Source organism: Protobothrops mucrosquamatus, unplaced genomic scaffold (assembly GCF_001527695.2).
Source record: "Protobothrops mucrosquamatus isolate PMUCROS unplaced genomic scaffold, P.Mucros_1.0 scaffold49, whole genome shotgun sequence".
In the NCBI taxonomy this organism is placed as follows: Eukaryota; Metazoa; Chordata; class Lepidosauria; order Squamata; family Viperidae; genus Protobothrops; species Protobothrops mucrosquamatus.
Genome location: NW_015386431.1, coordinates 599,385 through 622,652, shown reverse-complemented (window position 1 = coordinate 622,652; position 23,268 = coordinate 599,385). Strand labels below are relative to the sequence as shown.

General features: G+C 39.9%; 1 protein-coding gene across 1 annotated transcript in view; it reads left to right on the top strand.

Annotated features, from left to right (window-relative positions):
* TBC1D15 (TBC1 domain family member 15) overlaps positions 1-23,268 on the top strand; it is a 45,873-nt gene that overhangs the window by 6,216 nt on the left and 16,389 nt on the right. Inside the window, exons 4-10 of the mRNA XM_015811786.1 lie at positions 9,155-9,293; positions 12,121-12,331; positions 14,555-14,648; positions 17,102-17,299; positions 17,407-17,535; positions 20,006-20,109; positions 20,730-20,824. Coding sequence (XP_015667272.1) covers positions 9,155-9,293; positions 12,121-12,331; positions 14,555-14,648; positions 17,102-17,299; positions 17,407-17,535; positions 20,006-20,109; positions 20,730-20,824 — 970 coding nt within the window. The remainder of the gene's footprint in view (positions 1-9,154; positions 9,294-12,120; positions 12,332-14,554; positions 14,649-17,101; positions 17,300-17,406; positions 17,536-20,005; positions 20,110-20,729; positions 20,825-23,268) is intronic.

The window sequence follows — 23,268 nt, the reverse complement described above, 5'->3', positions numbered from 1 at the left end:
CCGCCGAACAGCTGATGAATGCGAGGCCTGGAGTACAGCCGAAAGATGCTCACGGGACTGGAAGGCTGCAGCGCTGCAGCTCCCATTGTCCCTTCCTTCCTTCCTTGTTCCTCGTTCCTTCGTCCTGTGCTATGCCGCCCAGACCCAGCCTGGTTTTGGCAGGCAGCAACACATCACGGCCCTGCCTGTGCGCGCGCAAAGGCAGAGGAGAGCGCACAGGCAGGGCGGGGATGTGGCCGGTTCACCTCCCATTTTCAGGCACGTACATTACGAACTGGCTACTTCTCCCAGTCATTTTTCCCCTGAAGCAGAGAGTCGGAGAGCTGCATCACTCTCGCCGTTTGGGCCCTCTACTTTTACGCTCTGGGAGCAGCTTGCTTTTCAAACCTCCGATAATTAACGGAAGGGGAAACCCGCTGCAAAGGTGCACCTCCCGAAAAGATGAGGGGGGGAAAGAAAGGCAATCAGTTAACCAAGAGCCTGGCTGTTTCAGACTTTAAGCCTGCGACAGAGGCCCAAGCAAAGAAGGCGATCCAAGAAAAGGGGAAAAAAAACTGCTTTCCTTTTCAGCAAAAGTTACTTTTCCAAAACTGCCTTAAATGAAGAAGTGACTTTCCCCCCCCCTCTAATAATTGACTTTCTCCTGGCTTCTCCAGCCTTCCCGGGCAGGAAGAGATCAGCCCCGACCGGCTTTTGTTCCCCAAAGACTAAAGTCGATTGCTCGCTTGTCTGATCCAAGGGGCGCAGGGGCACCCCAAGACCCGCTCCAGGCCCCCACTAAGCCACGATTCCCGGTTTGTAGAAAAGTTGGGGTGGAGGGGAGAAAGGCGATCAGTCAGCCAAGAGCCCGGCTGTTTCAGACTTTAAGCCTGTGATACAGGCAACGGCGTGCGCTTCTCCCAGCCCGGAAGGGGCTATCAGGCTAGCGCTTGTGAAGTAAGAAGAGGGAGGGGAAGGGCGATACGGATCCCGCTGACCTGCGTGCACGAGAAGAAGTCAATCCGATTGCTGCATAATGAGTCCCTGGGGAGGGCGGGGCCTTGCTCTGCACCTGCGCTCTTTGCGCGCCCTCTGCAGAGCACGTTCGGTAGGGTTTGTGCAGGCTGCCGCCAAGCAGCATGTTTTCCACAAACAAATGAGCTGGGAAGGAGCAGAGTGGGGGGGGGAGGAAAGTGACGCCGGGGGAGGGGGGAGGAAGGCGACGCCGCGTACCACCAGCCAGGTGGTCGCGTACCACCAGTGGTACACGTACCACCGGTTGAAAAGCCCTGCTCTAGTATATTGATGCAAGTTATTATAGCAGAATCTTCAAAGTCTAACACAGAGGCCCCCAACCTTTTAGGCACCAGGGACCGGTTCTGTGAGGAGAGGTTTTTCCATGGACCGCAGGGGGCATGGTTTCGTATGCTGCCTGTATCCCATGGATGGGGCTTCATTTGTTTGCACGGGCCAGTTTCTGGCATGCTGGGGCCTGGTGCCGGTCCATGGACCGGGGGTTGGGGACATCTGGTCTAACATACTGTCTTCCCATTTTATCAGAGAGACTCAAGGGGAGGCAACTTTAATTTTTTTCTCACACTTTCTTGTTTTCCCAGACTTAGCTCACGTTTTCCTAATAGTCTCTTTCTCATAGGTCATCCCTCTGGTCCTTTACAAGGATGGGTAATATTTTGATACTTAAATCTTTTTAGAAGACGGGATCAGAATTTGTGAGGCAGTGTTAATGCAGATGCCATATATCCACATGACCATTTTTCTGTGATTTTCTTTTTTAATTGCTTTATCTTTATAGTTGGCTAAGTGATAAGAAACAATATTGTGACTTTTGAATTAACAGAATTGTAAAGACTGCAAAAGTTGAGTGAAGACTAGTTTTTCACTCATGATCTTGGAAGATGGCAGGTTGTATTTCCAAGCCTAAAAGGTTATTTGCACCATCCAATAACAGGTTACCGGTATCTTGGGAGGAGAAGAACTTAGATCTTATATCTAGTGGGCGTAATCAGCATAGAAAGCAATAATACATAGCACAATTGTTGGGTATGTTTATTGAGTCAAAGTTTGAATACAGTTGTCCCTTTAATATATTTCTCTATTCTGGCATATCTAATTGGAGATACAAATTGTTGGCCAACATGATTTTTCCCACTATTATAATTAGGTTATTTCAATTAATAATCTGACAATTCCCAAACATCTTTTAATTCCTTGATTTTCTAATGTTGAAAAGATAACAAGAAATAACAGTTAAAAAAGCAAATAAAACAGAAAACTATAGAATGTTTTATATTTTATACAGACCCTTATACACTTCACATACTTTTCACAGTTTACATATAGAATTTCTCTTTATCTTCAATTACAATGATAATGAGAAAATAACTTTGCAACCAATGCTTGCATTTACGACTGTAAAGCAAAGGGTCTGTAAAGCAAAGGGAAGTGAAGTAAGATTGTAAGCACAATAACAGTTTCACTTGGCGACTGCTTCACTTAATGACTGAGTTGCTGGTGCCAGTAGCACCCCTAAACAAGGATTATTTGTAATGCAATCCTATGCTCTTCTATTGAGAATTAAGCTTCAATGGATTTTATATTTAGGCAAGTGTCTTTAAGATGACAGCCTAATGCTGCAGTTCTGTCAAAGGGTATCACAAATGCCCATAATGAATGTGATGTAATTAGATAATGTTGTTATGTATTGAGGTTTACTTGGAAACTGTTGGAAACGGCCAAAAGGCTGCACCTGTTTAAGCTCCAGACTGACTGTCTACATGTTAATTAGCTTGTCTTTAAGAGGGAAATACTGCTTTAATTCTATTGGCTGCCGCCTAGTGGTGAGCTGTATAAATAGTGGTTAAGCAGCAGTTAGGGCTGCTTCTGTTGTTAGCTGAATAAAGAGTTGTTGCACCATTCGCCTCGTCAATGCCTCACCGAACTGGAAACATAACAGTGGCGACGAAGGTGGGATGTGCTGCGAAGAAATAAAGAGCCAAAAGTCACTAGCCTTAGTGCCCTGGTAGGAACTATGTTCCCTCCCTCTGCCTGCCAGCAAGCAACGCTGGAGGCCAACGCCTGAGGGACCCGTCCCCAAGACCACCAACAGAAGCCTTAGCAGCACAAGGCATTGCGAGGTCAGAGACAATTCACCATGGCCAAGCTCAGAAAATTGTTGGAGTTCGATGTGTCGCATCCCAAGAGGTGGAGCTCTTACATTTCGGGAGTTGAAAACTACCTGAGAACTAACCAAGTTAGCAAAGACGGCTTAAAGGCCGCAACACTGCTGTGCGTGTGCGGCCAGGCGACATTCAATATAGCCAAAAATTTAATTGCTCTAGCTTCGCTTGAAACAGTCGCCTACGCTGAACTCAAGAAAATGCTCAAGGAACATTTTGAACCGAAGCTCTCTGTCATTGTCTGGAGGCACGCCTTCGAACAAAGGGAGCAACAACCAGGAGAGTCTGCCGCTGAGTTCATAGCTGCCCTACGATAGGCGTCCCGGCTCTGCAATTTCCAAGACCTCGAAGAGAGACTGAGAGACCGTTTAGTTTGCGGGTTGAGGAACAGGGATTTTCGGCAGAAGTTGTTCACGAAAGAGACCTTGTCATTCCAAGACGCCCTAAAGGAAATCATGGCTGAAGAAGCCGCCGGGGGAGCCGTAAAAGCCTTACGGCCCTCCAAGAACACTCCCAGCCCAGCAACCGTCCATGAGGACGCAGAAAAAGGCGAGGTCCCTGACATGGACCATAAAATCGATCGGCTGCAGAAGCCATCTGCAAGAGTTCAATGGCCACTTGACAAGGAAGTTCCCTTCACTCAATGTATGGACTGTGGAGGTCGACATAGACGCTCGGAGTGCAGATTCTGCACAGCAATGTGCCGGGTGTGCAGCAAGCAAGGCCACATCACCGCGTCTGTAAAGGTCGCCAGAGGGACATTCCACAAGAAGAATTTCCCAGGAAAGGTACCGGGGCCCGGGGGCAGTTGTTTTTTGTGCTAGCAGAAGGAGCGTATTTAGAACAGGTGCCCATCCCCCCATGAAGGAGAAGCTGAGACTTAAAGTCAAGCTTCATGGAGTCCCATGCAACGTGGAACTAGACACGGGGTTCAGCCCTGTCTATAATTTTTATTTTTAACTTTTAACCACATTTGCAGTTGCAGCGGCAAACGAGTCAAACTCAAGCCGTCGAATCTCATGTTAACTGATTTCCAAAACTCGCGCGTAGCGGTTAAAGGAGACCCCACATTCAAAGTGCAGTTCAAAAAGTTTGAGGGTCCCCTGGACATCGTGATTGTTGAAGGCAACCGCACAAGCCTCATCGGGCTAGACTGGTTTGATGCATTGGGCATCCATGTGACTGGCATAAACTGAACGCAAGCAACGGACCTGGAGGCCGTTTGCCAGGAGTTTGCTGATGTTTTCAGCTCTGACTTGGGAAAGTACAAGGGACCTCCAATTGCTCTGCACCTTGATCCTACCATAACTCCAATAAGGATTAAGCCTCGTAGAGTGCCTTTTGCCCTTAAACCTAGAAGAGCTGGACAAGCTGTTGCAACAAGGCGTGTTGCAGCCAGTAGACAGCAGCCGGTGGGAAACCCCTATAGTTACGCCACTTAAGGCCAACGGGGAGGTGTGCATTTGTACGGATTGTAAGTGCACTATTAATAGAGTGCTTCAACAACATTCATATCCGGTGCCTGTAGTCAGCCATATTTTGGTGTCACTACAGAGAGGTCGCATATTTGCCAAATTAGATCTGGCTCAAGCCTACCAACAACTACCCATGGACGATGCCACGGCGGAAGCTCAGACCATAGTTACCCACGGGGGCTTTCAGGGTAAGACACCTACAATTCGGGGTCAGTGTCGCACCAGAGATTTTCTGGAGCGTGATGGAGCGCACGCTCAAAAATATCCCAGGAGTGTGTCTATATTTTGGTGAGGTCCTCATAGCTGGGGAGTCAGTAGAAATATTGGTAGAAAGGCTCAAAGCCGTTCTTCAGCGGTTCCGCGAAGCGGGGCTGAAACTAAAGAGGGAGAAATGCAAAATAGAGGTAGCTTCAACCGAATTTCTAGGGTTCCGCATTGATGCCGCAGGCATTCACCCTGCGGAATCCAAGCTCAAAGCAATTCAGCAGCCCCCCAGTCCTACGCCAAAGGGGGAGCTTCTTAGGGCTACTTAATTTCTATCATGCCTTTCTTCCACACAAGGCCGCAATGGCAGAGCCGTTACACCGGCTCTTGGACAAAAAGGCACAGTGGCAGTGGACAAGCGTCCATAAGAGAAGCTTCTCAGCAGTCAAATCATTGTTGTCTTCAAACTCGGTACTAACACATTTTAACGAACAGCTGCCCTTCAGCATTGCTTGTGATGCGTCCCCATATGGGGTAGGGACTGTGTTGAGCCATTTAACGACTGATGGGAGACAAATCTCCATAGCCTATTATTCAGGGACTCTGTCTTCAGCAGAACGCAACTATGCCCAAATAGATAAGGAGGCATTGGCCATTGTGGCTGGCATTAAGAAATTTCATGACTATTTGTATGGTCGGCCATTCACGGTCTTTATGGACCACAAGCCACTACTGGGTCTGTTCACGACGGACAAACAAACACCTCAGATCATCTCTCCAAGGATGCTGAGATGGTCCATCTTTCTGTCAGCTTATAATTACAGGCTGATTCACAAACCGGGCAGGGAAATGGGCCACGGAGATGGCCTTAGTAGACTTCCCCTGCCGTACTTAGAGCCAGACCCCGCTCCAGCGGCTCGCATTCTGGCTATCCAGGATTTGCCGGAGTCTCCCCTTAACGCAAGGGACATGGCTGCCGAAACAGCTTCGAACAAGACACTGAGCTACGTGTTGAATTGGGTGCTCACAGGATGGCCGGACATAAGTCCGGGACCTAGCTTTCAGAGTTTCAGTAGGAGGAAGGATGAGCTTTCAGCTCACAAAGGCTGCATTTTGTGGGGGAGTTGGGTCATAGTCCCGCACTCCTTGAGGCCCAGGGCACTAGAGTCTCTGCATGAAGGGACATCCAGGAATAGTCTGGATGAAGGTACGAGAAGCTACCTGTGGTGGCCAGGGTTAGATAAAGATATTGAGGCCCATGTACACAGCTGCTACATTTGCCAGCAATCCTGACCAGAAATGCCGCAAGCCCTGGTCCATCGATGGGAAACCACACAAGCCCCGTGGTCAAGAATCCACATCGATTTTGCAGGCCCCTTTCAGGGGCAGCTGTTCCTTATTGTGGTGGACAGTCACTCTAAGTGGTTAGAGGTTGCACCTGTCCCAACTATGACTACTGCCAGGACCATTTAGGAACTGCGCAGGATCTTTGCAACGCACGGGTTACCCGACGTGATAGTCTCAGACAATGGGGCTCAGTTTATCGCTGCAGAATTCCAGTCCTTTTTAAGGGCTAACATGATCAGGCACGCTACTTCAGCCCCTTTTCACCCAGCTTCTAACGGCCAAGCAGAACGCATGGTCCAAACGACCAAAGAATCCTTAAAAAGGATCGTAACCGGCAACTGGCAGCATAGACTAGCAGATTTCTTACTCTGCCAACACACGACTTCCTGCACTTCCACGGGCAGAAGCCCAGCAGAATTAAGATGGGGCCATTGCTTAATCACTAAGCTGGATCATCTGCATCCAGACCGAGTTGCATCGGAATCAGCACAGCCAACGCCACCGAGGAGATTGCAAGTTGGCAACCCGGTTTGGACTTGAAACTACGGGCAAGGGGCACTGTGGGTGGTAGCTGTGGTTGGTAAGGTGTCAGGGCCACTCTCTTATGAAGTCCTGGAAGACGATTGTGTGATACGCAGGCACATCGACCAACTGCACAGGAGGCTAGCGAACCAGCCGCTGGCTTATGACTCTCGCGAAAGCCAAATCCAGGGGCAGCCCGAGAGCAGCTGTACATCGGAGTCTTTGAGCGTGGGCAAGACTCCCAGGAGAGGGGCACTAGCGGACAGCGAGTTGGCCCCGAACACAGAGACTGCACCCACTGAGCAATTCCGGCAGTTGGCTCCGATTCCCAGCCCGATGGAAACTGTTCCACTTATGGACACTGGCTCGGGTCTACCTGGACAGACCAGCGACAGAGACTCAGTGCTACCCATAGTTAACGGGTCCCAAAGCCCCGGTCTATCCAGCCTGGCCGGCGAGCTATTAGATCGGGAGCCTACAGTGGTACTGAGGCGCTCGGAACGGTCAAGAAGGCCACCAAAATATTTACAGGACTATGTTCAATATTTGTCATTATGAACTATCTAGGGGGAAAGGGTGTTATGTATTGAGATTAATTTACTTGGAAACTGTTGGAAATGGCCAAAAGGCTGCACCTGTTTAAGCTCCAGACTGACTGTCTACATGTTAATTAAGTTTGTCTTTAAGAGGGAAATACTGCTTTAATTCTATTGGCTGCCGCCTAGTGGTGAGCTGTATAAATAGTGGTTAAGCAGCAGTTAGGGCTGCTTCTGTTGTTAGCTGAATAAAGAATTGTTGTTGCACCATTCGCCTCGTCAATGCCTCACCGAACTGGAAACATAACAATGTAATACCAATTTTACTAAACCACATGAAGATAGAAGCAACATGATATCTGTTACTGACAGTGATCATTGGGCTCCTTGCCAAAGCCCACAAGTTTACAGTTGATATACCACACCTCTGAAATGATACATAGGATTCCTTTAGAGCAGGAATGTAGGACTTAATAATAATAATAATNCTAATCATCTTTGTTGCTCTTCTCTGTACTCTTTCTAGAGTCTCAACATCTTTTTTACATCGTGGTGACCAAAACTGGATGCAGTATTCCAAGTGTGGCCTTACCAAGGCATTGTAAAGTGGTATTAATACTTCACGTGATCTTGATTCTATCCCTCTGTTAATGCAGCCTAGCACTGTGTTGGCTTTTTTGGCAGCTTCAGCACACTGCTGGCTCATATTTAAGTGATTGTCCTCTAGGACTCCGAGATCCCTTTCACAGTTACTACTATTGAGCAAGGTACCACCTGTACTGTACCTGTGCATTTGGTTTTTCTTGCCTAAATGTAGAATCTTACTTTTTTCACCATTGAATTTCATTTTGTTAGATAGCACCCAATGTTCAAGTGTGTCAAGATCCTTCTGTATCTTAAGCCTGTCTTTTGGAGTGTTGGCTATTCTTGCCAGCTTGTTGTCTCTGCAAATTTGATGAGTTCCCCATCTATCCCCTCATCCACATCATTGATGAAGATGTTGAAGAGCACTGGGGCACCCCACTACACACTTCCCTCCATGTAGATGCAATTCCTTTGAGGACCACACGCTGAGTACGGCCGGTCAGCCAGCTACGGATCCATCTGGTGGTGATGCTGTCTAACCCGCATTTTTCTATCTTCTCCACTAATTTTGTCACCTGGTCAAAGAATGCAATAAGATTTGTCTGGCATCCAGAATTAAAATTTTTGATTTAATTTAGAGATGCTTAGGAAAGATAGCTGAAGCCTATGAAATGATTTTGTGGACTAATGCAGAGCTTGAATAATATTATACATTTTGTGTAAGTCGTAATCATTAAAAAAATATTCCCAGACCATAAGAGTAGAAAATCATAGGTCTTTGATTTCTTTTACTATAGTATGAAATGATTGCTTGCATTAACGTTTTAAAGAAATCTGTCACCGCTTACAGTTTACATAGTTCACATTTGTTTTTTATTCAGCTGTAAATGTATGAACTCTTGTTGTTGTTAGGGATGGAAAGCAAATTATTCCATTGATAGTTCTACTATGACATTTGAGAAAGGAAGTTGCAGAAGTATGGAATGTTGGGACTAATGCCTTAAACAAGCCAAAGGTTGAGTAATGCTATATCTGAGCAAGACTATTTTTCTTCTGAAGCTAAAATGCTATTTTTCTCCTTTCCTTGAGCTGAATTATAAAACAAAGTTTTATGACTTTTTGATTGGCAATTTTCTTCAAAGTAAATTGTTTTACAGCTTGGTTTACTGCATTTTTTATCTTAAATTTGCATATAACAAAAGTGATGTTCCTTGAACAAATGTGCTTTATAGTTATGGACAGAAAAAATGATTTTATAAGTAGTTTACAAGAAAAATGGCTGCTGATGCTGTTTCGATATTTTATTTAGGATTCCAGTTCAGTTGTAGAATGGGTGCAGACTCCTAAGGAGAAGATTTTCAGAGGGCCAGAACATATGAACAGTTATGAAGCAGAATGGGATATGGTCAACACTGTCTCTTTTAAAAAGAAGCCACATTCAAATGGAGGTACTTAAGTAACACAGATATTAAAATATTACGGTGATTTATTGGTTGAGCCCTGTGAGATTATATTCCTAGATATAGAGCTTTTTACTTCTGGTACTTGCTTGCTGCAGTTCTTGTGAAGTTTCAGCTAATAATGCTGATCATCTGTCTTTCGTAACAAAGGGGATTCTAAGATTCCGAATTAAGGTATGTATAATTAAGGCATGTATAATTAAGGCATATAAATTTAATGAATGAAAATACAAGGCATCTGTATCTGTAAAAAGCGTTTTTATTTATAGAGAAGCCTGTTACTTTCTCATCCATTAGCATTTATTTTTGGTTATTACTGAAAATTGTTGAAGATGCTTGCGTATGATTTCTATAGATTATTCGAATAATTTGAAACAAAATGAGTATGTAGTAAGATATCACCTTAGGACTTAAAATGTATGTGTTGTGTGTAATCTTGTTAATAGCAGAAAACAGGATTCTAATGATATTTTTTATTTACTTATTACAAGAAGTTGTAATATGGCAAAATCTTATTTAGTGGATCTAGATGGATGGACTTCAGATGTAATGAATGAAATTCTACTGATTTCGTTTGGAACTAAGGGATGTTCATTCATTACAAGTCTATATGGACAAATATGTCTGCATTATTTGTTTATTTTTACAGTTTGTTTATGTCTTATCCCTAGTGGGCTGTGGACTGTTAACATATGTTATAATAAGGAGTACATTGTCTTAAATCATTAAAACAGAAATAACTCATCCATCTAAGAAAACACTATGTATTAGAGATGGAAAATGTAAAGGCACGTTTCTCTAAAAAAGTAACATTCATTGGTCAGCCAAAGTATCCTTTTAATGCCCATCAGTGGGCCAAGGTGTCATTTTAATAACTAAAAGAGTCTATAGAAAGTAATTTTGGGAGGAAGTATTGATTGCTATTGAGGAAGAATTTAGCAAGGAAAAAAATAAAAATGGCAACTAAGTACAAAATCTCTAAAATTATGGTTTGCGGTTGCAGTCTCCCATTTTGATACAACTTGGGCAGTAAACAGTATTCAAAATTTCGTCAGCAGAAGATCTGTAGTCTAAAGATTTGGTTTCCACAAAACATTACAAAAATGCATACAACTATGCATTATTAGTTGATTAGGAGATGCCAGGTCATGAGGGAAAGTGAATTAAGTACGAAGAATTGGATCAGAGAATGAAGAGAGTGGTGAGGAGGAGAGGAAAACCTGCCAACACCAAAAATAAAGTTGTCTGGAATGAGTTCATATTTTGGTCATCTGATTTCATACATTGATTCCTCCTCAGGATGATTACCTCCACTTATGTAGTACAAGGAAAACAATCATTTTAGAAGAAACATGCTTAAAAGACTAAATTAAATCAGACAGTTTAAGATAATTGATAAACTTTTTGTAATGTATTGTACAGGAGTTTCCGGGAAGCAAGGTTGTTCCCACACATAAGTTTAGATTTTTTTTTACTAAACTTCTTTCAATAAACATAGCAATTGTTAATAGTACAGTTCAGTAAATGTATGTACAATATTTCATTTGTTTTATTTATTTTGAAAAAAAACATACAGTATACAAAAAGATATCTCTGTAATATTTGTAAAAATACAAATACAAATTCTATAATATTTCTCCTAAATGCTATGAATATACTACATAAAAACAAATTCAATTACTGCATTGTACTGATAATGAAAAAGGATTAAAGTAAAATTCTCAACAACTTTTAATAACAATCTATGTTGTGAAGTAATTGTCCTTTCTAAATGACACAGTCACATGCTATAGTACATCACAACTGTACTCTTGGCTGTGAAACCAGTTAGCATATTTGTTTTCTTATAATGATTGGAAAGATTCATAACATAAAATGTTAACAGATAAACATTGTGTAGGTTATTCTTGATAATTACTCTAAGATGTTCCTGCATGTTTTACTTTAATGCTTCCTTTATTGCTATAAGACAGCATATGTTTAGAATTACAAATAAAAATAATAGAATCATAGAATAACAAAGTTGGAAAGGACCTTGGAGGTTATCTAGTCCACCTCCTGCTCGAGCAGGAAACCCAAAATTGAAGTTGAGGAAATGATACTCAATTCAGTTTTTGGTTGGTGGGGTGCTCTGTGTGATATCTATGAACATTTTTGGAGCATTTTTCATTAACTTAAATTGGTATGTTACCTCTCTTGATAGAATTAGTCTTTCTTTTGTAATATCTTATCATAAACATGAGAAGATCCAGATTGCATATTGGTTCATCTTTCACAGAGAACTTTGGTAGCAAAGTGATTTGCTTTCTTCTATGACAGAGGTCCCCAACTCCTAGTCCATGGACCAGTACTGGGGCGCTGCATGCCAACAACGGGGCTGCACAAACAAGCAGAGCCCCATCTGCGTGAGGCAGACAGCACACAAAACCACGTGCTCTCTGGTCCACAGAAAAACCTCTCTCCACGTAATCGATCCCTGGTGCCCAAAAGGTTGAGGACCTCTGTTCTATGACTTCCATACTTCCTTCCCAATACATGGATGCTAAATCCTTATTCATTTGTGAATGAATGAACAAATATTGATTCCTTGTTCATATTAAACTAATATAATAAAATGACAAGAAATTATAATTAAAAACTAAAATCTGTGAAAATGGGACAATCATTTGCTTTTTTATATTACTCACATTTAGCCAGAAAGTATTGAAACACCAAGTATTTATTTTAGAAGAAATTTCTCCAGTTGCAAGGAAATCATAATTATGATTAAATATTGCAGTTGTGAAAATGCTCTTTATCTTTTTTATCCTTTCAGATGTTGCAGTTCGTACAACTGGCGAGAACAAGTGGTCCTTCTTTTTCAGTTTAACAGATTTAAAATCAGTTAAACAAAACAAAGAAGGAATGGGATGGTCCTATTTGGTATTCTGGTTAAAGGATGATGTTGTCCTTCCAGCTCTTCATTTTCATCATGGTGATAGCAATTTATTCATCCAAACACTTAGAAAATATGTGGTGCTTTGTGAGTAAGTATTCTTAGGATTAAACAACAACAAAAGATGTATTTACAATGGTATTTAAAAGTTTGTGAATTCGTTTGAATTCTCAATATTTCTGCATAAATATGATCTAAAATGTTATCTGTTCTCCATACAAGTTCTAAAATTAGATAAAGAGAATCCAATTAAACAAGTGAGTTGCATGGGAACCAGCAAGTTATTCGATATTTTAACTTTCACAAACTTTTAACCATCTGTGTAGATTGTAGAAGCAGAGTAAAAACAAGAAGTGACTTTTAATGTATAATGATACAATGAAACTTTTGGTAATTCTTTTTAAGATTAGTAATATAGAGCACTGGTTCTTAAATTGTTTAACCCAATTACTCCTTTTTACAATTTTGAATAAGTCATTACCTCCACAAAAAATAGATACACTGTTGTTTCAGTAATAGCAGTCCCAAACTTGATTCTTACCTCACAAGCAAGCAATTACAAATTGCTTCATTGGCCCCAGGATATGCCCAAATTAACAAATTATCTAAAATGCAATTTGCAAAAAAATAATAATAGACTTTTAAGCAGTCTTCTCTGTGTCTCCCAAGAGACTCTCCACTTTAGCTATTTCCTTGCTCCAGGGCAAACTTTTTTAATTTTTTTATTTGTATGTATGTAGTAATATGAACAACTTCATATTCTAAAGGACTTAATTGTAGAAAGCCTCTAGACTATAACTGATTTGATATTATTCAGGTAAATGACAAGACATTTCAGAGTTCCTTGGAATAGCCTGTTTGCAAAGATGAAATGTTTGCTTATATCTAGTTTCATGTCTATTTAACTCCTTATGGAAAAATTGAACTTGAAAATAAAAGTGATTTTATTATAGATGAGTATTAGACAATAGGTGGCTAGTTTCTTTTGACACTGAGAAATCTTCAGTGTTCCATCTTCAATCTTCATAAATGAGAATTACTTAACTTGCTCAGAGCAGTTATTTGCATTAATGCTACTATTGATATATGGACTGCTCCAGTATCATTAACTTAACCTGCCCCCTCCCCCAAATATTTATTTTTTTCTCATTGATTTAAAATTTTAATTTAGAACCATTGATTAATAAAGAAGTTGACTTGGTCAATCACAGCAATGCATCATATTCAAAGCTCTATAGAGATAAAGTAAAGAAAGAACGATGTTCTCTAGCTTTTCTTGTTTTATCGGGAGTGACAGTGTAAAGATTTCTAAAGCATGAATTAGAATGCAGCAATAGAAGTAGTGGGGTGTTGATTGTTGGATGGAGTGAGCTGTGAATCCATATCTGACTCTGCAGAAGCTTAAAATCAGCCACTGACTATCCATAATTGAGTACGGTATTTGTGTTCCCTCCTGCCACTTCCAATGAGAGTGATTCATTTTAAAAGAAAAACAAGAAAAGCTAGATAACATTGTTCTTTCTTTACTTTATCCCTATAGAGCTTTGAATATGATGCATTACTCTGATTGACCAAGTCGACTTCTTTATTAATCATTGGTTCCAAATTAAAATTTTAAATCAATGAGAAAAAAATAAATATTGGGTGGGGAGATTAAGTTAATGATGCTGGAGCAGTCCATATGTCCATAGTAGCATTAATGTAAATAATTGCTTTGAGCAAGTTAATAATTCTAATTTATGGTAAACCTTATTGAAGACATATTTAATTAAAATGCAGGTATCTTAAGGGTTTTTCATTTTGGTAGATTAGCTATACATGAGTCAGTACAGCTTTTGATTCTTGTGCCATGTTAGCAAACCACAGTTTTGTTTATTAACATCCTATTTTCAGAAGGCCAAGATACAATCTTCTGTTGAATTTCATATCCTCTGTCATAGATGCATCCACTCACGTTAGTATTGAAGAGTGATAACATTTATTAAAAATTTTAGGCTTTAATAACAGAATAGGTGATAGTTTTTTCCCTCATGGATATTAAAAATACTAGTTTTTTTTTGTCTCAGAAACTGGCAGTAGTGAATTTAAATCTCAAAGTAACAATCAAGTACTTTCAACTTCATCATCAGTAATGTAATGTTTGCATAGAAAATAAATGCATATCTATTTAAAGTATTATATGATCACTTTATAATCTGTAGCTGCTGTTTTTTTTTCAAATGCAAGTTTTATAGTTATTCTTAGCTTATCCCAAAGTAGGAAACAGAATTATAGAAGGAAGTGTAGAAAAATATACTTTTTTCCCCCCTCTCAGATCTGAACAGGATAAAAGGGTTCTTGTGAATTATCAGAGTATTTCACAGTCCTTTGAAAATCTCCTTGATGAACCAACATGTGGCCTAATACAGGTTAGTATAGTGTATTATTTATGGTAAAGATTAAATGTAAGATTTAATATATTAAAATAGCTGTTTCTTGAAATAAACAGGAATGGGGGTGGAGTGGGAGAGACCAAAATCTTGCAGTAAGAGAAAGCTTGCAACTTTATTACATTTTATAAAAAGCCTTTATTGAGCCTAATATGCATACAGTCATAGACAAAAGAACCCCTGAAATCTGGAAAGAATGAGTTGACTGACATATATGAATAAGCTTGGAGTATAATGCAAGGAAACCAAGTAGTAGCCAGAATGAAGAGAAAAGACCATACAAAATATTTTTATACAGTTGCTATTCTGGAGATGGAAACGCATCTGTAGAGCAGTGCTGACAAGCAGAGCAATACAAAGCAAAGACATCTGCTGAAGACCAAATGGTTTCAGATCCTCCACTGGAAATTTCTGACACTGAAGGTGAAAGCTAAGTCAAGTGAGCAGAGCCATGGGTAAATGTTATGAGAAGTATGCTGCATCAGCAACAAGAGAAGCATGCATATCTTCTAAGATGAGAAGAGGAAGAAAGGCAGTGGAGAGAGATCCTAACTGGAAGTCACCCAGAATAAGAAAGGAAAGAGAAAAAAGTCTAAAGGGACATGCATAGAGCTCATTTTCCTTTTCAGAAATCAGGAGTCACTGGGGAGGTATCTTTAGTCACTTTAGAAGTATCTAGTAGAGGAGAGAAGGATTTTGTGTTGAGAATATAAAAATCTATAAATTGATGAGGAACGCTATAAAATAAGGATATAGAGAGATTTTTATAGTTTGAATAAGTGACAGTATCATGTAAATGTCCAATTGAAGATTGGATGGCTAGATTCTAATAGGAAAGGTTTTGAGGGCATATGCTCTGCCTCTCTTTCACCTACCTACCTATCTACCTACCCACCCACCAATCCACCCACCCAGATAAATATAACAGGGTCTTCTGCCTTCAACAAAACAGCAGATGAATTAAATAGAATGGCATAATACTCATTATCTTGACAGATCAGGGAAGTCAGTCAAGCCTCCTAAAATATCCCTAAAGTCCTATCTCTATTATTATGATGATTCAGACTCTCAAGATGTTAAGAAATATATGCAGGATGGCATCCCATCATTTCAAAACCTGGTTGCCACATCTCATGTTTGTGTACAGGGAAGAACTGCATACTTTAGCAGGATTTATTTCTTTTACAATAGTGTATGGATATAATGAAAGAAAAATGGAATAACTGGACTGAATCCTCTAAAAATGTGGTTGAATATGTAGTGATTCAAATTTATCTGGACAATGGAAAATATTAAGTAAAAAGTTACATAAAAGACAATCCTGGCTTTCTTATCTGGAGTAAGAATAACTGAGAGGTCATGGAAAAGAAATATGAAGGTTTGGACAGTACCAGTAATCAAGAATTGCAGCCCAATCAATATCTGTCATCACAAAAAGAATATCTAAAATCTGATTCAAATTTTCCAAATTACATTTTCCAAATTACAATGTACCATGTCAGTGGAGCATATCATTGATACTGGGATGTCGAACCAGTCTGATAGAGACAACATTTGTTGCAGAGAGACTCTAGAAAGTATTAGAAAAAGAGATGGATAAAATGTTGAAACTGGGAGTAATTGAACCATCTCAAATTGAATGGTATTCCCCTATTGTGTTGGCATCAAAACCAAACAATGTGCGCAGGTTTGTTATGCAACAAGTCCCTTTATACACTAATTCAACAGCTATTTGATGCCTGGTATAGAAGATCTTCTAGATAGACTAAGTAATGCCCAGTATCTCTCTACCATTGTCTTGATATCTGGATATTGACAAACACCATTAAAGAAGTCAAGGGAAAACCTCCCCCAAACCTCTCCATAATATGGCAGGTTGTCTGCTTCTAATACTCACTCAGCACTCATCTAGGGAAGGAAATCTAACAGCTGTCCTTTCCTGAGTAATCTGGGAATTGGGATGGGGAAAAGAAGGGGCAGCACTCCAAAGAGAGGCTACCACCTCAAAGATAGCCAGTTTTCAGGGCGGAACCCTACATAAAAATGAATGCTTTCTTATTTTATGGATTGTGTAGGTCTATAATGGAGAAGTTGATCTATTAGGAAACTTAAATCCAGATTGTTTTAGGTTTTGTGTGTCAGTGGTAAGATATTGAAACTGGCTATGTAGCTAATAGGTAGCCAGCATTATTGCTGATGTAATGTGCCTAGCCCATGATACACAGCATCCTATCTGCAAAATTCTGCACCAGTTGCAAATTCTAGGTCAAGTATTCAAGTTATGCTTCTTAATTCTGTTTCATTAAAAAAACACACATAGTCTTTTTTAATGTAATATTATTGTGATGAATTTTGTCTTCATCATAGTACCTCCCAATTTCTTCATATGTTCATGCATCTATCCAAATAAACTTTATCTTTGTTTTTCTTAGAAATTGAAAAAGGATCCTTACACAACAACAATGGGAAGATTTTCCAAAGTGACAAACTATATTTTTGATAGCTTACGAGGAAATGACTCACTAAATGAGCAGCGGCCTCCATCAGAAATGGCAGATTTCATTAGTGATGCTATTCCAGGACTAAAAATAAATCAACAAGAAGAACCAGGATTTGAAGTCATTACACGAGTGAGTTTTAAGTTCTTGGAATTTTAGATGGTAACAAGATATCCATCTGGTGGTTTGAAAATTAATGTCTTGGCAATAATGTAATAGATTTTTGATGCATGTTTTAGATTGATTTAGGAAAACGACTTGAAGTTCATAGAAAGCAACCAGTATCAATTGAAGAATGGACTAAGAATATGGATTCTGAAGGAAGAATATTGAATGTAAACGCTATGAAACAAATGATATTCAGAGGGGTAATATCTTCAGTTATCTACTTTTAATTGTTTTTAAAATAGTGACCAAAAAACTAGAAAAAACTGCAAAGATGAAAATGCATACATTGTCAAAAAAAGTAAAACACATAAAGTGCTACACATAAAGTAGTAATACATCATTTTAACAGTAAATAATTGCAATTCTACAAACAGTTGTCTAATGCAATATTACTACTTCTGAGTTGGAAGTGCCAAAGTGCTTCTAGGGTGAAAGGAGTTACCGGTGATATCACCATTGCCTGGGGGACACCCAGTTCAGGGTTCCTTTTGTGTCCCCATTAAATTGCCCACCAAAGTGGTACCCTTTTATCTACTCATGGTTTCCTGCTTTCAAACTGCTGGGTCGGCAGGAGCTGGATGGTGTGATGGGAGCTCACCCACCCCATGGCAGGAAGGGGTCTTGAATGCAAGCCTACCAATTAGCCCAGCAGTCTAACCTTATGAACCAGCATGCTCCTCGTCTGATGCAATTATTCAAGTTTATATATATATTTCTAATACATTTATACAATTATATTTTTTAATCTAATGTACTTTGTATAAATGAATCCTATATTTCATTATATTTGTCCATTCAAAGTCTACGTCTGAAGTCAATTTGCTCATAAGTGGCAAGTGCGATCAGGTCCTCAGTCTATTACAGTGGTGGTGAACCTATGGCACATGTGCCAGAGGCGGCACTCAGAGCCCTCTCTGTGGGCACACGCACCGTCATCCCAGCCCCGCCTCCCATGGCCCCCTCCTCACCAGCAACCCCCCTGGAGAAGAGTCGCCCCTGGGTGCAGCCCACGCGAAGCTGCGCAGCCAAGGACATGGTAGCCGGGCAGCGGGGACAAGACTCCGCCCTTGCGCCCCATCGCACACAGATGATGCTCCGGGGCACAGGTGGAGGGCGTGGCCACCATGGTGCTGCTGGGCTGCCTGGGTGATCTGTGATGGGCCGTGGAGATGGTGGGTGGCCCAGCGGGCAGGGCGGAGTAGGGATGGGGGTGGTGTGGTGGGTTTTGGGCACTTGGTCTCTAAAAGGTTCGCCATCACTGGTCTATTATGTGAAAAGGCCATACATTTAAGTTTCCAATGCTGCAATCTCACTATTTTTGTCATAATAAGGGCACAATGACTCCATTAATGTTTAACTTTTTTTTCCAAATCTACATTTTTATATAAAGAGTTAAGTTGTATTCATTTTATCATTCATACAAAAGATATATTGGGGAGGGAATGTGCTCTGAAATATAGAGATGAAATATCAGTAAAAGATGGGACATAAACAATTGACAACAGTTATTCGTCTATCTCCATACCACTTGAACAGCTGCCTAAATCTTTCAAAGCAAAAACAAAACTTCCTTTGTTACTGTACTTCACAATAATTTTTAAATAAATTTTAAATCATTGAAATGAAATGGTTTGATAACTGTATCAACTGTAGGAAGTAATAGCAATAGCAATAACACTTAGACTTATGTATCACTTCACAGTGCTTTACAGCTCTCTCTAAGCAGTTTACAGAGTCAGCATATTCCCCCCAATAATCTGGGTCCTCATTTTACTGACCTTGGAAGGATTGAAGGCTGAGTGAACCTTGAACCAGTAAGACTCAAACTGCCGAACTGCTGGCAGTTGGTAGTCAGAAGAATTAGCCTGCATTACTGCATTCTAACCACTGTGTCACCACAGCTCCAATATTACTTATAGAGCAGTGATGGCGAACCTTTTAGAGACCGAGCGCCCAAACTGCAACCCAAAACCCACTTATGTATCATCGGGTGCTGGATGGCCTATTGGGTAGGTGTGGCCCATTGGGTGGGCCTAGCTGTGGTGGTAACGGCAGACTGCGTGGGACTAAAAAGTTCAATCAATTCCAACTTTGCGAGATCTTTTTTTCCCCCGCAAGAAGTTGAAATTGATTGATTGATTGAACCTTTTTTTTTTTTGCACACGGCAGCAGAGGCCTAAAGCAAAAAGGTTTTATAAAACCCAGCTGAAGGTCTAGGACTGGGGCGATGGCGCGTGTGCCCACAGAGAGGGCTCTGCGTGCCACAGGTTCGCCACCACGGTTATAGAGGATTCTCTAAAAAGTGATGATACAAGCCAAGGAAAAACAAAGAGGTAGGCGACAGAGAGAGATAATATGGAAACCAAATGTTGGAAGGACAGACCATTAATTTTTTATTAGTAAAGAGTTTTGCAAAATTAAGTCTGGGAAACCAAAATGAGTAATATTATTAACAAGATAGAAAATTAGCCTACTTATGAGACTATGAGAATCACCTTGACTACCTTACAATCAATGAAACAAAGGACTTTGAGCAAAAAATCCAGAGAAATTGTAAGAAGCAATTAAGGATGGTAGTGCTACCCTTATAGAATGACTTGGTTTGTTCCTGGTCTTCATGTTTTACATATAAAGGGTCCAGTTTTACCTTTACTTTTTTTTTCTTCCAAGGGGCTTTGTCATGCTTTGAGGAAGGAAGTGTGGAAATTCCTGTTGGGTTACTATTCGTGGAATACTACCAGGGATGAGAGGACAAGTATGCAGAAAAGGAAAACGTAAGCATGATATATTAAAACAGTGACATGGCAGTAACACGTTTAAACAGAAAGCAGCAAAATTGTGGTGGCTGGATGTCATGTCTTTCTGCGGGATTGGGGAAAATGGCTAAAGTTAGCTGGCTAATGACATTATGAGTGGTTGTACTGAGACTTGGGGGTATGTGAAGTTGAAGATTTGCACACTGATTTTATTTTGCCAATTATCTTGGCAGTAATGCATGTGTTTATTGTTTGCTGGTTTGCTGTCGAAGTTCTATTGTATTTTTTATGATATCTCTTAGCCCTCAAAAGGAGAAGTGGATCCATTGTCCATTCCTTCACTAAATATGTGCAACCAGGCTTTAGAATCAGGATATCTCTCGTGTGTTTGGAGGACAGCATTTAGTATTATCACCCTAGATTGAGAAGTTATATTTTGTGTTCTTAAAAGAAGTTATATAATTTAAAGACTATGCAAAAGTCATAAAAATATAAATATTATTCTGATAGAAGTAGTAACTACCAATTACTGATAGTTACAAATGAAAAATGTGAACTAGCTTTCTTTGTTTTTAATGCTCCATATTTCAAATTACACAATATCTTTATCATAATTTCTGATTTTTGTAATTCTTCAGAGATGAGTATTTCAGGATGAAGCTTCAGTGGAAATCTGTCAGTGAAGAACAAGAAAAAAGAAACACTAGACTGAGGGATTACAGAAGTCTTATTGGTAATTTTTAGAAGTATAAAATTCCATACAATATAAATATTAAAGATAAATGTTTTTTCCTACTATAGGGATGAAAAGTGTATATTTTTAAAAGATTATTTCAGTTCATCTGAGTTGTTTTATTCTTTTCCTTTTTCTCTTCATATGTAAAGAGGTAGCTTCCTAAGGAGATGCACTATATAAAGTAACAATGTAATGGTCTTCCCAGTCCATTCATGCATTTTTTATCACAGTTATTTCAATATGCTAAATTAAACTGAGATTTTTTTTGGTCTGGAATATAAAACAATATCATATGATTTTTAGAAAATGCAGACATTTTAAAGGCTCTATAAGAGGCTCTTCTGCTTGCTTGTTTATTTAATTAATTTATATGGTTTCCTTTTGTCATGTAATCATAGTGGCTAGCAAATAATGAAAAATTACAATACCGGTAATAAACCAAAAATTATAAATATATTGCACTGAGGACAAATTTATACATTCAAGCAATTGAAATTCACAAAATCTCCTGATCCATTGTCTAGGGGAAGAGTCAGGTCTTTAAAGCCTTTCAAACAAGGCAAGTGGGTCCAAAGTCATCTGGATCTCAGGGGGAATTTCGTTCCAAAAGACAGGCACTGAGACAGAAAAGGCATGTCTCCTGGGTCCTGCAAGATGACACTGCTTGAGTGATGGGACCTGGACTATGCAACCCTGTGAAATCTTATTTCAGGTGGAACCAATATTATGCAAACATTTGCATAAAGATAACGCTTTTTTTGCAGTAGGTTGCCATGAAAATCAGATTATGATGATGTAAATTATATGGCATATTCAATAGCAGCAAAGTATATAAACACTCAGCATAGCAATAATTAAGCTACATGATACGAGAAAGTTTCCCACTGATATCATCTGATATCAGAATAAGAGTCACTTTGGTGTAATGCTTAAGTCATAGGCTAGAACCCATGGGACCATGAGTTATAATTCTGTTTTAGGCATAAAGCCAGCTGGGTAAGCTAGGACCAGTAACTTCACCCTTAAGAAGGAAGCAATGGTGACTTCCGGTTTTGACGTCGTGGTAAGACGGATGCAGGGAAGCAGGGCTCTGCCTCCCGCACCCGATTTCTTCCTGCCGGAGACCCGAAAAGGGCCTGAAGTCGCCCCGGAGAGGCGACAAAACAAGAGGGGACCCTTGTATATCGCAGGGAGACGGTGGTCAACCCACTTGATCCAAGGAAGCCCTCAGAACTGACAGGAGAAAGACTGGCTGGACCTCCGGAGAAAAAATGGTATTTTTTTTTGCCTTTCTTGGAGAGTATCGGAGCAAAACTTAAGGGGGAAAAATCTTTTTGGTTGAAAAATTACAAAACAGATACCTAATGACATGCAAAAAAAAAAAGAACTATACCAAGCTGTATCTATATTTTGTCTGGAGTGAGGGAACTTGGCCGGATGCCCAGACATAAATAACAGACTAAACCCTTTGATGTTTCTGAACTTCATAACGTGGTAGATTGCAGATGGAAAAAGAGAAAAACTGTTTGGGTTGTCTTTTCAGCAGGACGGATTACAACTAAAACTACAAACTATTTTGAAGCCATCTGGCTTCCTTGGATTAGAAATATTGTTTGACCTGTAATTTTATAAACTATTTAGAGACAGACTGAATGGCAAGGAACTATCTACTCTAAGACAATTTGGATTGTAATTTTGGCAGATTAGCATCTTTGGATTTTGGGACAATTGGTTAGAGCTGGAGTCAGAAGATAGAAGTGGATTATAATTTTTTCCCCTCATTTTTTCTTTTTCTTTTTTTGTCTTTTCCCTTTTGTTTTTGTTTTTTCTCTTTTTCTTGTTGTCTGGGGAGCCTATTGGATTATAAACTTTTAGTCTCAAAACTACTTAAGGACAGTGGAAACTTAACTGTTGGTGATTTTCTTTGAAGAAGGCTCTATGGAGTATTAATTTTGAATAGTAGGACCTTGCAGATTATAAATTTTCACTGAACGATAATCTTGGATTTTGGACAACTACTCTGGAAGTGAGCCCCACAAACAGAATTGGATTACAATTTTTTTTTCTCTTCTTCTTTGTTCTCCCTTTTTTTCAGGGAGTTTATTGGACTATAGAGACTATAGATAAGAACTATGAGAGTTATTTAAGACAAATTTAAATGATATATTCTGGTATTGAATACAAGATTAATGGTTTGGTATAAGGTGGACATTTGGGAAAAGTATTAGAGTTGATAAAAATTTTAGGGGGTGGAATTAAAAATGAGTGTTCCAAATTTAGCTAAAACTGGCAAGAAAACACCTACAACCCCGTCCTCCATCTCTGCAAGCCCTGTGTATCAGAGATTAATTTCAGCTGACTGTCCGCTACCTGCTACAGGTAGCGGACAGTCAGCAATTTATTATAAGTCATTGTCAGCTGTAATGCTACAACCCTTAAAA